Source organism: Notamacropus eugenii, chromosome 1 (assembly GCF_028372415.1).
Source record: "Notamacropus eugenii isolate mMacEug1 chromosome 1, mMacEug1.pri_v2, whole genome shotgun sequence".
NCBI classification, from domain to species: domain Eukaryota; kingdom Metazoa; phylum Chordata; class Mammalia; order Diprotodontia; family Macropodidae; genus Notamacropus; species Notamacropus eugenii.
This window is the reverse complement of record NC_092872.1, coordinates 322658376-322671561: the sequence shown is the minus strand read 5'-3', so window position 1 is coordinate 322671561 and position 13186 is coordinate 322658376. Positions and strand designations below refer to the sequence as shown.

The 13186-nt window shown below is 39.4% G+C and overlaps 1 protein-coding gene across 1 annotated transcript; it reads right to left on the bottom strand.

Annotated features, from left to right (window-relative positions):
* Window positions 1-7305: 7305 nt before the first annotated feature.
* On the bottom strand, window positions 7306-9423 carry LOC140517969 (ubiquitin-fold modifier 1). Its single transcript, XM_072629644.1, has 2 exons — window positions 8695-9423; window positions 7306-8597 (listed from the first exon to the last, which is right to left on the bottom strand). Exon 1 carries the CDS (start codon window positions 9323-9325, stop codon window positions 9068-9070), a length of 258 nt encoding a protein of 85 aa, XP_072485745.1. The 5' UTR covers window positions 9326-9423; the 3' UTR covers window positions 7306-8597; window positions 8695-9067.
* Between the last annotated feature and the right edge of the window lie 3763 nt (window positions 9424-13186).

The window sequence follows — 13186 nt, the reverse complement described above, 5'->3', positions numbered from 1 at the left end:
TGTGGTCTGGATGCTCATTTAAGCCATCTGCAACACAACATCTCAGCATCTTCTTTCCTTTATCTTCTTGTAGAAATCCAGATGTCCACTCTCCTACAAAACTGACCTTAATACAATTTTAGATTACAATTCCTAAGCTTTATACTCTTATCACTTTTACTCAATCAAAATTGGAACTTTGGCAAGTTGTCATGTTTAAGAAATTCACATTAAAATCCAGTCTTTACATTTTGCATTAATTCACTATTCACTTCCTACATCAGGAAGATGAGATTTCACTAAGGAGCTCAGCCCCAGCCCTAGCTCTAGCTCTAGTTCAGCCTGCATTACTTAAATAAATACAATGAAGAATGATTTTTAACACAGTCCATATCACATTATAAAATAATTTCAGTTTCTGGTCATGTGATGGTTCTTTTAAAGCATTTACAATATAGACCACAAAACATTTTTCTTTTAACATTTACCGACTGAGACAAAAATAATATTGACTATGTATGCTAACCTCACAGGCCCTTGACCTCATTGTCTCCACACTGTTACTAAGAATTAAAGGACCCTAAGCTATTGCTGTTGATCTAAAATCCTAAGCCTAATAGCTTAATTTTAGACTTAACTTTAGATGTTTCCCGATCAACAGTTTATTATTTAATAGATCTGGTATTATGCTTACAAAACTTTTGATTATAGAAAATTGCCACTAAGAGTAGGGACCTTTTAGGGAAACATCATTTCCCTAACTTCATGTCAGTTCCAGGCAGGAATAGATTGTCCGCTGGCATCCAGCCAGGCTTAAAGTCTCAGTGGAGAAATTGAGTCAGGAGAATCCTACCTCAGCTCAGGTTGAACAGGCATTCTCCCAAGCTTCCCATGAGATCACCCCTTTGCAGTTCATACCAGCATTTCACAACTCCGCTTGGCATCATGGATCAGTGGGTCAGACCATTTTTCTTACCATCCACACCTGGAGTTAAGCTCAGAAGAACAATCAATTTGTAGTCCCATAAAATCTTTTTTTTTTTTATTTAACTTTTAACATTTATTTTCACAACATTTTGGGTTACAAATTTTCTCCCCTTTTCTCCCCTCCCCCCCAGACCCAAGCATTCTAATGGCCCCTGTGACCAATCTGCTCTCTCTTCTATCATCCCTCTCTGCCCTTGTCTCTGTCTTCTCTTTTTTCCTGTAGGGCCAGATAGCTTTCTTTACCCCTTCACCTGTATTTCTTATTTCCTAGTGGTAAGAACATTACAGTTGATCCTAACACTTTGAGTTCCAACTTCTTTAGCTCCCTCCCTCTCCACCCCTTCCCTTTGGAAGAAAAGCAATTCAATATAGACCAAATCTGTGTAGTTTTGCAAATGATTTCCATACTAGTTGTATTGTATAGGACTAACTATATTTCCCTCCATCCTATCCTGTCCCCCATTACTTCTATTCTCTTTTGATCCTTTCCCTCCCCATGAGTGTCGACCTCTGATTACATTCTCCTCCCCATGCCCTCCCCTCCATCCTCCCCCCCAGCCTGCTTGTGCCCTTGTCCCCCCCTCTCCTGTATTGTGGGATAGGTTTTCCTATCAAAATGAGTGTGCATTTTATTCTTTCCTTTAGTGGAATGTGATGAGAGTAGACCTCATGTTTTTCTCTTGCCTCCCCTCTTTATCCCTCCACTAATGAGTCTTTTCCTTGCCTCTTTTATGAGAGATAATTTGCCCCATTCAATTTCTCCCTTTCTCCTCCCAATATTTCTCTCTCACTGCTTGATTTCATTTTTTTTAAGGTATGATCCCATCCTCTTCAATTCACTCTGTGCACTCTGTCTCTCTGTATGTGTGCGTGTGTGCATGTGTGTGTGTGTACTCCCACCCAGTACCCAGATACTGAAAAGTTTCAAGAGTTACAAATATCGTCTTTCCATGTAGGAATGTAAACAGTTCAACTTTAGTAAGTCCCTTATGACTTCTCTTTGCTGTTCACCTTTTCATGGTTCTCTTCATTCTTGTGTTAGAAAGTCAAATTTTCTTTTCAGCTCTGGTCTTTTCATCAAGAAAATTTGAAAATCCTCTATTTCTTTGAAAGACCATTTTTTCTCCTGCAGTATTATACTCAGTTTTGCTGGGTAGGTGATTCTTGGTTTTAGTCCTAGATCCTTTGACTTCTGGAATATCCTATTCCATGCCCTTCGATCCCTTAATGTAGAGGCTGCTAGATCTTGTGTTATCCTGATTGTATTTCCACAATACTTGAATTGTTTCTTTCTAGCTGCTTGCAATATTTTCTCCTTCACCTGGGAATTCTGGAATTTGTCCACAATGTTCCTAGGAGTTTCTATTTTTGGATCTCTTTCAGGCAGTGTTCTGTGGATTCCTTGAATATTTATTTTGCCCTCTGGTTCTAGAATCTCAGGGCAGTTTTCCTTGATAATTTCATGGAAGATGATGTCTAGGCTCTTCTTTTGATCATGGTTTTCAGGTAGTCCCAAAATTTTTACATTGTCTCTCCTGAATCTATTTTCCAGGTCAGTTGTTTTTCCAATGAGATATTTCACATTATCTTCCATTTTTCCAATCTTCTTGCTATGTTCTGTGATATCTTGCTTTCTCACAAGGTCCTTAGCGTCCGTCTGTGCCATTCTAGTTTTGAAAGAACTATTTTCTTCAGTGAGCTTTTGAATCTCCTTTTCCATTTGGCTAATTCTGCTTTTGAAAGCATTCTTCTCCTCATTGGTTTTTTGAACTTCTTTTGCCAATTGAGTTAGGCTACTTTTCAAGGTGTTAATTTCTTCAACATTTTTTTGGTTCTCCTTCAGCAGGGAGCTGATCTACTTTTCATGCTTTTCTTTCATCTCTCTCATTTCTCTTCCCAGGTTTTCCTCCACCTCTCTAACTTGATTTTCAAAATTCTTTTTGAGCTGTTCCATGGCCTGAGCCCATTGGGTGGGCTGAGACACACAATCCTTGATTTCTGTGTCTTTGCCTGATGGTAAGCATTGTTCTTCCTCATCAGAAAGGAAGGGAGGAAATGTCTGTTCTCCAAGAAAGTAGCCTTCAATAGTTTTATTTCTTTTCCCTTTTCTGGGCATTTTCCCCAGCCAGTGACTTGACCTCTGAATATTCTCCTCACACCCACCTCGCCTCCTGGTCCTCCCAGCCAGTGTTTGGGGACTGAGATTCAAATGCTGCTTCCCGCCCTAGGGCTTTTGGCGGAGGCAGGGCTGCTATTCAGTGTGAGAATTAAGTTCAGGTGCTGAGGTTGGGGGAGGATCACCTGTCAGGCTCAGTTCCCTCAGGGGGTTTATGCACAGACCTTCCACAATGGATCCAGGCTCCCGCCCGCTTGGGGAGCCCCTGTCTGCAGCCGCCTCTCAGCTTCTACCTCCTGGGGGGCCTGAACCACGGGGGCACCCAACTCCCCTCTCGACCTGCCAAAGAGACCCCCCCCACCGATCCCCGTCACCTGTGGGTGGAGGGACTTGTGCGGCCGCTGGAGATCCCGTCCCTGAAGCCTGCTCGAGTCTGTTTCTCTTGGTGCTGTGGCCGCAGCAGGTCTGGGCTGGGCTCCGCATCTGCAGCGCGACGGACCTTTTGGAGAGGTTTGCAGGTCCCTCTGTGGGTGGAGGGACCCGCGTGGCTGCTGGAGATCCCGTCCCCGTAGCCCGCTCGGATCTTTTCCTCTCGGTGCCGCGGCCACTGCAGGGCTGCCCTCTGCTCCTGGTCCCGGCGCCCAGTCCGCAGCACGATGGACCCCCGCGAGAGGTTTGCAGGTCTCTCCAGAACAGAAATCTCCCTCGCTCCAATATTCCGTGGCCTCCTGCGTGCAGAATTCACCGTGAGTTGCTCCCCTGTAGCCGATCTGTGGGTTGTGGGTTCAGAGCTATGTGTATGTGTGTCTTTCTACTCCAGTCCCATAAAATCTTAAAACAGAAAGTGCCAATAATCTGTTTCAGATATTACTATAACTTCACATTGGCCAAGGAACATCTTTTGAAGAAGTCTTAAGAAGTTTGCATTCCTTACTACACATGTTCTAGTTCCTGATTAAATAACAATTATAAAATCAAATTTACCATTAAAACCAGAAATTATTGCTCTAATAGACTTACATCTGTTTCTCAATCTCCCCTATACATTTCTAACCATGCTCAATCTAAAAGAATGGGCTGCACATATGATAAGTTCAAACACTAACTTCAACTCACGTTCATGAATTCAAATCAAAACAGAAACATTTAATTTTTTATCAATGCAAAATATTACCAGAGATTACCTGCCTCTAAGAAACTTAGACTGAAATTGTTTTCTCCCAACTTGAAATGTTTCCTATTTAGTCTCAGTAATTAATTCAGTCAATTGTATATACCCAATTGGTCTTTGTTACATGTAAAGACCTTATTCCAAGATGGAACCTTTGTCCCTTACCTGGAAAATCCTATTGTGTAACAGGGCCCTGGAAAACTTCACCATGAAAGCTCATTGTTCTTCCTCTCTTAATCTGGCTCTGTAGAGGTCCTTAAACTTTTCCCTGTCACTATGCCCTATCAATCCAATTCTCCAGGATACTGGCCACTCCCATCAAGACCATCTCTGCAACCCCCAAACCACATGGGATCACCCTGGACTCCTTCCCCAGAGACCCTCTGTAGGTAAGATACATCTGGTTTTAGCATTACAAATGTCAGGTTCCTTAAAAGTCCACCCAGTATTGAGAAATGGCAACAAATTTCAACCTTCTTTGGTTGGAAGAAGGCTTGAGTTGACTTCATTTGAGCAGGACTCAGAGTGTCACTATTTTTGGGTCCCAAGTACCCCTAAACTCAACAATTACATAGTATTACAGTTAACCTTATATCCCAGTCATTTTCTATGGAGCAATGATGAAACAACATATTTATATTTTGGTTTCCTTTCCTTTATCTAATTATTCCCATAACATTCAGAAAGAATGTTCTATTACAGGGGTTTTATCTTCCACAAGACCAAGTTAGAGTACCCATTTACCCAGTTAACTGAAAATAGTAAGATTTCACTACATGCTTTGTGCTTACATCTTAAACTATCTGCTTTGATTACAGAAACATGCCATGTAAATGAAAAGCAAGGACCTAATTAGATATCATCTCCATCTTATATCCAGACTCAGAAATGTTTATTTCTGAAAACATTCGTTTTCAGAAGAACACAATGGAAAAACTGAGGCAGAATGATACCATCCCAGGCTGATGACACAATTTTCCCCTGAGACAAACTTCTTCTTGTAACAGTCACATTTCTCTCTGCGTAAGTTATAGAAAATAATTTGTAACGGTCCCAGAGGCTTTGCATTTGATGTCAGGTTTCACCAATCAAGGATATTATCAGGACTTACATCTTAGATGTTAAATTGGTCCTAAAAGCCAATCACTTAAGATAATTTCTATACATTTTCAAATTCTCACCAAAGCAAGTTCCTTCTTTAGGAACTCCATGACTCAAACAAGCTCCTTAGAGCCTCCAGGGCTGTACTTTTTAACTAGCCTGAGGACTGCTCCTTTCCACACATACACACACAGTGTGCCAGCTTTAGATTTTAGTATTAAAACTATAAACAGTAAACTTCCAATTTTCACATGTGATAACCAAACTGTTTTAGCTGTAAACACACAAAAAATAAGTTTCAGATGACATCAGTTGAATTATATAAAAATTACTGACAGAAGGATGGGGTATCTTACAAAGTGTAGATAGTGACTGGCTGACTTCTCTATCTTGACCCATTCTATCCCAGGGCTATGGCTATGTGCTGAACCTAGATACTTCCAGCGTGTAGCTGCTGCCCCTTCTATAGAGTCAGGATCTAAATTTATATATTTTTTAATAGCTTCTACTTGTTGGTTTTGAAAAAGGGCAGGGTCTTCCTTTCTCCCTGAGCAATTTCCCTAATTTAAAAAAAAAATTTACTTGCTTTTGAAATGCAGTTCTTAGGCTTACTAACAGGCAAATTACTATATGGTTTCTCTCCCCTATCCTCACTCTTAGGATAATCCCATCCTGGGTCACTAGTGGGAATAGCAGCTGCTCCTAGAGGGTATTTTGTGGGGTCATTGCTAGCCAAACGTTCACGAAACTTTTGGGCTTGTTCCCACATTCTCCTCTTCTCATTGGTAAAATAGGTAGAGAAGAGGACATGCAAATCACCCCTAAAGAGCTTGAATTGTAGGGATATGTCCCTAAACCCTTCCGTTAACTTAATGGGATCTTCTGAGTATCTCCCCCATTTCTCTTTGGCCTGAATTGAGTTCTGAGTCGGAGAACAGAACATGCACTCTAATTGTTCCACTAGGCTAGGCAGGCACTTCCTTCAGGGGAAAAAGCCCTGAAGGCCTTGTGGGGATGCCAGCTTGATAAGAGAAACAGGAGATCCCACTTCTTGTGTGTGAGGGGCTGAGGAATGCCGCCTGAACTGGATTAGGCTGCACGACCCCGGGATCCTACTGGCAAGGGGTCAGATCAGCTAGTACCTGAAGAAGGGAAGGAATCAGAAGGAGAGATACCCCAGAGACTGCTGTTAGGGTGGGGCTTGAGTGGGTATCCTCTCAGGGGGAGGGGCTGCAGAGGGACACATCTCAGCAAGATCTGTGACAGGGACTGGGGGAGAGGTAGAATTCCAAAGCCCTGAGGGCCACAAGAAGGGGATCATCAAAAATGTCAGGCTGACCACCAGTTTCTCCTTTGAGGAGGCAGTTCTAGCTACAAGCATCTCACAATGTTTCCTGAGATCAGGATTCTAAGGGAGCTGGATAAAAGCCATTATGTAGGAGAAGTCTATCCATTTTTCTTCTCGGTGACAGTATAATTCTAACTGCAAGAGAATATTAATTTTGAAAGTTCCGAAGATGAACCATGCTTCTTGGCCCTCTAGGTGATACTGAGGGAAAAAAGGAGTGTTGGAAAAGAGCACTATCTTATTCTTCTTTATAAGTTCTTTAGTGAAACTAAAATTTCCCCCATTTTGCAAAAGAAAAAGTTAAGGTGAACTTTTGTGAATTGCAAATGAGTGACTCATTATAGTGAGGCTGTCTTAAATATGTCACAGACCTTCCTGGAGCCATAAAACTCCTGTTCTCCTTTATCTTGTCCCTTATTTTTGAACCCCCATAAGACCTTAATATAACAAATTAAGTGACAAATACAAGTTTGGTAGGCCTTCCAAAAATCATACAAAAATTTTGTAAAGCATTTTTTTTCTTTTTTTTTTTTTTTGATATAATTTATCTTTAATGAGAATTTGATACACAAATATTAACAAATTAGAGCCTAATAATTTAAATTATTTCATTGCACCATTTTATTTTTCTGCAGCACATAAATGCAAGCATATTTTGACTTATGAAAAATATTAAAGTATAACCTTGGTTAATTGTAATCCTTACAGTAAGGGTCTGTGTAACTAATGGCCAATGTTTAGTTTAACTCTTCTAGGTAAATACCTTTCAAAAATATAAGAGTTCACTTTTTTGCCTTAATTTTACTGCCTTTACTACTTGTGATGGTTAAGAATCTTGTTGGGCCTTAGTCATAATTAAGAGCAATTAAATCTAGCTTTCTAATATCACATATAACTTTACAATACCAAAAACATCCTTCAGAAAATACACATGGCTAGATAAGCTGAATTTTTTATAAGAATCTTTTGCCTTTTCAATGAGCATTAGGTCAGAAACTGGAGCATCATGGAATGATATCACTGAAAACAAATCATAGAAAACTTTGTTTAGGACGATAATTTATGCATTTGCCAAACACAGCTATATATACCAGCTGTTCTACTATAAAATAACAAAGAATTTAAGCTGCTTTTTTTTCTGAGCTTTACTTTCATACAACGTACATAAGCCAGCATACTAAGCATTATGCCTGTGTGTTAACACTTTTTTATCATAACCCATTTCCTTTATCTTTTAAGGGTTTCTCTCTTCTTTAAGGTTTCTGGAAAGGTAGAGATGTTTTATCCTCTGCAGTAGTAAAAAGAGTATATATATATGGCTCTCTTCTGCTGCTTGTTTATACAATCTAGTAGTTGCTTTCTTCTTCTCCACTCTGTTGCTGCTGTTTTTTCATTTCAACCCTTTGGGAACTCATTCTCATTCTTTCTGGATTTTGTGGGTCACTGTATCTCCTGTATGGCTTGCTCCTTTCTTTCTTCAGTTTTGACTTCTCTGTTTTCAGTGATCATGGTGCTTCAACTGTCTCCTTTTCCCCTGCCAGCCCTTTTGAACTTTGGGTTCAGTATACTAAAGGAAAGATTATGGCACTTCCTTGAGCTTTGTGTGATTTCAGGTCTTCTCAACAGTATTCATTCCCTTTCAGATTTCAATGCAGAATTATCTATATCAAAAGATCATGATTACATGAGAGTTCTTAGAATATACTCATGTAGGGTTTTAACTCAGCAAAAGATATATTTAAATTTCTACTAACTATATTCAATTCTACAGGAACAAAGGTAGACTAGCTGGTGTAAGATGTCATTTTCTATAATTAGAATAAGTTCTATTGTTCAGCTGATGGTACTTCTGAGATAACTGGAAATCCAAATGAAGTATGGGAGTCAACTGAAACCTAGAAAACCCAAATGATAATAAACACAAATATTTATGTTGATCAATTCATCTGTTATTCTTTTCTTAAATTGTATGTAAAATACATATTTATTTACCTCTTTCTACGTTTGCTGGCAATTCTTACTTGTATGTCATACAAATAATTTAATCTGTGGTTGACATAATTTTAAACAAGAAATTTTCATTTTCTTATTTTACTGGTAAAGAACTAGTTCTCAGTAATATCATCTTTCTATTTTAAAATGAAATTGAAACTCCTTTCATAAATGTAGTGAGGTAGCAGAGGAGAGGTTGGCTTCTTTCTTAAGGCAGTTGTTTTATTCGTGGGATGAATTCCTTCTCTAAGTAAAGGGTCAGTGTCCTTATAGGAGTAGGTACATAAAATTGTAGACAGTCCGAATGCAACATTACAAAATAAATATCAATGTTTATCCGGAAAGATAATGGTTAATTTTCATTCTGCAGAAATTAACAACTACCGACACGATCTCTAGGAATTATTCGTAGTTCTGAGCCATGCTTTAGGAAAACATTCCCAGCAGTCTGTGCAGGATTTATTCCTATTCCATCATTTGTAATTATAGCACTTGTTGCTGCAGGAACTTTAAATTCTTCTGCAGCAAACTTTAAGACTGCTGTGAAAGGAGTATTTTCGGGAACACTGAGTACTTTGTACGGCAGCCGCGGGTCCGAGGTCAACGTGATCTTAAAGGAAACTTTCGACATAGTGCAGCCGTGGCTGGCCTTTGGGGAGCCTCGCGGCGTGCTCGGATCCCTCCACCCGTTCAATTCTTCGCAGTCTCCGCCGCCCGAGCCGCGCGGCCTGCCTCCATTTTTTTTCATACAACAAATATTTTCCTCCCCTAAGAAGAGTTTACAATTTATCACAAAACCCTCTTCAATCTAACTGACAATAATTACAAGAAAAGATCTGAGACCAAGGCCTCTGTCCATTCAACAAGTTTCCTTAAATGCTTGCTTTATAGCAAAAATACTCCTACTTATAACTTCCTTCTTAATGGGAGAAATAAACTTTTAACACACTTAATACATCCTTAGATGAAACAGGTTTGAAAATCATAGCCATGTATAAAAATATATGTATTTTTTTAAGGATTCTTATTTTCTCAATAAGAATTCTACAACAAAGAGACTCTTACACATAATTTATAACAGTTTCTTAACCAATTCATCATTAATGTAACAATATAATTCCTTAGAAATTCATAGTAAGTTTATTTAAAACTTAAAATAAGCCATTACTTATTAGGTGAATGCATTTCAGCATTACCTTGCACAGTAACTCATCTCCTTATCACCAAGTGGCCACACCCTATCACCTGATCAGATAGAATCATCTCAAATTTGATTGACTTATTAACTATTAAATCATGTTAACCATAAGACAAGATAGTTCATAAATCATTGTTTTTTAACTCTATGTACTGGAATGCCATTCCAGTTTAATCGTGACAAAGAAGTTAAATGTACCATTACATAAGTTTTAAATTATCAAATTTCTATCACATCCTTTTAGAATCCCAATCTATATGTAACAAAATCCAAATTCAAAAATTTTGTAGCAATTACATTATACTAATATTTCACCTAACATAGGCCCATGTTTATGTCAAGCAATTTACAATCATAAATGCCAAATAATAATATCTTTTTCTGCTTAATCCTGATAGGATGAACATTCTCAGATGCCGCTCTGTATTCCTTCAGGACAGATTTTAACTTGAATCTTATCAAATCTGGATTTGTAGTTACTAATGATAAACATTTTAACCTTTTTTTCCCCTTAAGTCAAATACTCTGTCTACTTAAAAGAAAAACTTCCATTGAAGGAACAGGTGGCTGGCCATTTTCAACTGTAAGTAGCCTTTTCCCTTATTTTTTTTCGCTCTACTTCTTTAAAGAGCTGAAATGTAATCTTCTGACTCTCCTCCTCTCTTCCAAGGCTCACCAGGTAAGGAAATCTCTCCCAGTTAAGTCAGATTGGGAGGGAGAGGGGGTAACCTCCCCTGGCAAAGAGCACAGGAATACTTCCACTGTTACACCCATGTCTTTCTCCCTTGAGAATTTCAGGCTCAACAAAGAGTTCAAAATCCTACCTGTTCTCCTCATGTTAGCTTAAAATATGCCATTATTCTAAGAGAAGGTTTTTGATCCAGTCGGGGTCCTAAGAATGCTGACAGGGCATTGCCATTCTCTCCAGGCAGAAGCCTTTCTCACTCTTCTTGGCTTCATCCTTCAGAATGTGGAGAGAGTCAACGCCTCCAAAAGGAATCACTGAAATTCCAAAGTGGACTTGCCATTTTAAACACACTGTCTAGTATCAGATTCATTCCCCCAATTCAAATCTAAAGTGCAGATTTTAACTCTGAGATCTCATTAAATCAAAACTCAACTTTTCACTGCAGACTGCCCTAGGTTCATTTTTCCTTATCTTTCTTTTCACATTCAAAAATGTGGCCAGGGTTAAGAATGCAGAAAGAAAGATTTTTTTCTCTTTTCTTTACCTTTCCTGCCCCACTCACTCCTCTGAAACTTCTCCAGGTGGGGGTGGGAGAAAGACAAGATAATGGGGAAGCTTTGTTGGCTGCTTACATTTACGACTTTCACCACAAACATGAAGTACTTCACAAGCACACAGGCAAAACATTTAACAAAACATTGTGCACATTGATTTGAATTTGAATTCAGACCTGGTAGAAAACTTGTGGTTTCCAAACAATTTAAGGATTAAATTCTTCCCTAATAAGCTCACTCCAGCTTCCAGGACAAGCAAGCACCTAGACTGCATTGATCTATCCTGAAACCAGCTGGTATAGAGAAATGCCCGTCACTGTTGGGACTAACATCCCTGGGGTCCAGTAACCACTATAGTTCTTGTAACCTGGAAGCAGATCGCATCTTCCCAGTATCCCCAGGGGCTTTCTTTCCTGTCATTGCTCAAATTACTGGGATTCTGTCCAATTCTGTCATTAGCTTAGGGCCAACCAGGAGACTTCTGGACAGAAATAGGGCCAAAAAAGTTTGCCATGTTCCTCATGTAATTCCAATTCCTCAGTAAAAGACCAATTCAGAGTGGAAGTTCCTGTGGTGACCTGATCTTTGCTCATTATACTGTTATCTGATCAGCTGGCAAATTTTTCTCCCCATTTCCTCTGAACTCTCTGCCCATGGTCCAATGTGACATACTTGAACTGGGGTAGATCTAACAGGGACTATAAAAAAGATTTTTTAGAGAAGTACTCATCTCATAATTTTATCTGATTTCTTCTAAGGCCCCAAATCTATACCCAAAGTTGGGTGCCATGTTGTTAGAGATGAACTTGACACATAAAAAGATACCAAGGAAAATTTATTTAAAATGAAATTCAGAGAAAGGAAGACCTTCTACTCTCCTTCCCCTGAAGGAAAGGGTAGTTTCCAGCATGGCCACCAGAAGTCTACAACAAGGTCAGGATGATGTTGAATCCTGTGAGCCACTATCTCCTGGTCATGTGACTTCATGTTCCTCTCTGATGGGCTTCCCTCAAATGACTCATTGAGAGTACACAGCAGTTAGACCTTCTCCCGATCACCCAAAACTGTGGAAATTGAACTTCCTGTTTCCCACACCACCTATCTGCCCCCTTGTTTTTTTTTTTTCTCCTTTGAATGGGAAAATCTTTTACCTGGTATAAGGTATCATTAAATTTTGTTTCTACAAAAATTATAAAATTCATAAAGGTATAATTTTTGCAGATGGCTAATGTCAGACAACACTGCTTGTATGGAGTGGTGGGTGGGGAATGCTGGCCCTGGAAATCATCATATTTTTCTTTGTTCTGAAAAAGTCTCTTTCTGCACACGAAAAACAACTGCCAAGCCAGCTCTTATCCACAAAAGGAGGGAAAGACCCTCAGGATTCCTGGGTAAAAGAGAAACAGTTACTATTTAGTAATTTACATACACTCTGTGCTAGGTAGGTGGGAACTTGTTGTCCAATTTATGAGCTCCAGAGAAAATTGGGTTTAAGGCTTGATCTTTGAGCAAGAAATGTAGCCAGTAAACCCAGAGGAAAAACGGCAACTTTTGGCCATGGAATGTACCTTCCCCTGGGTAGAACACTAGAGGAGAGGAGGATGATGATGATAATGATGATGATGATGATGATGATGATGATGATGATGATGATGATGATAAGGAGGAGAGGGGAAGAGGAGCTGCTTCTTACTCACAGGTTGTGTTTGTCTTTTGTTCTCTAAATGGACCATGACATCAAGATGATGACGTGACTTGCAACTGACTTTGATTTGAGGTAGAGAGAGCAATGAAATGCCACCAACCTCACTTTCTTTTCCTGAGTCATTTGGGTCCAGTGGTCCTGGCCCTTTCAGTGTAAGGTCTTATCCCATTCTCACTTTGAGTGAGATACAGCCGTTCAATAAATATGCTTCTTTACATTACTCAAGAGACAGTCTCTTCTATAACAAAAAAAGGACCAGATTCTCACATTGTATCCTGGGTCATCTCCAGTCATCCTGATGAATATCAAACCACTGGATTCAGATGGCTCAGGAGAAAAAAGTTACA

Excerpts from the sequence above, each read along its gene's own strand:
- LOC140517969 (XM_072629644.1), bottom strand. The coding sequence starts at position 9,325 with ATGTCGAAAGTTTCCTTTAAGATCACGTTGACCTCGGACCCGCGGCTG.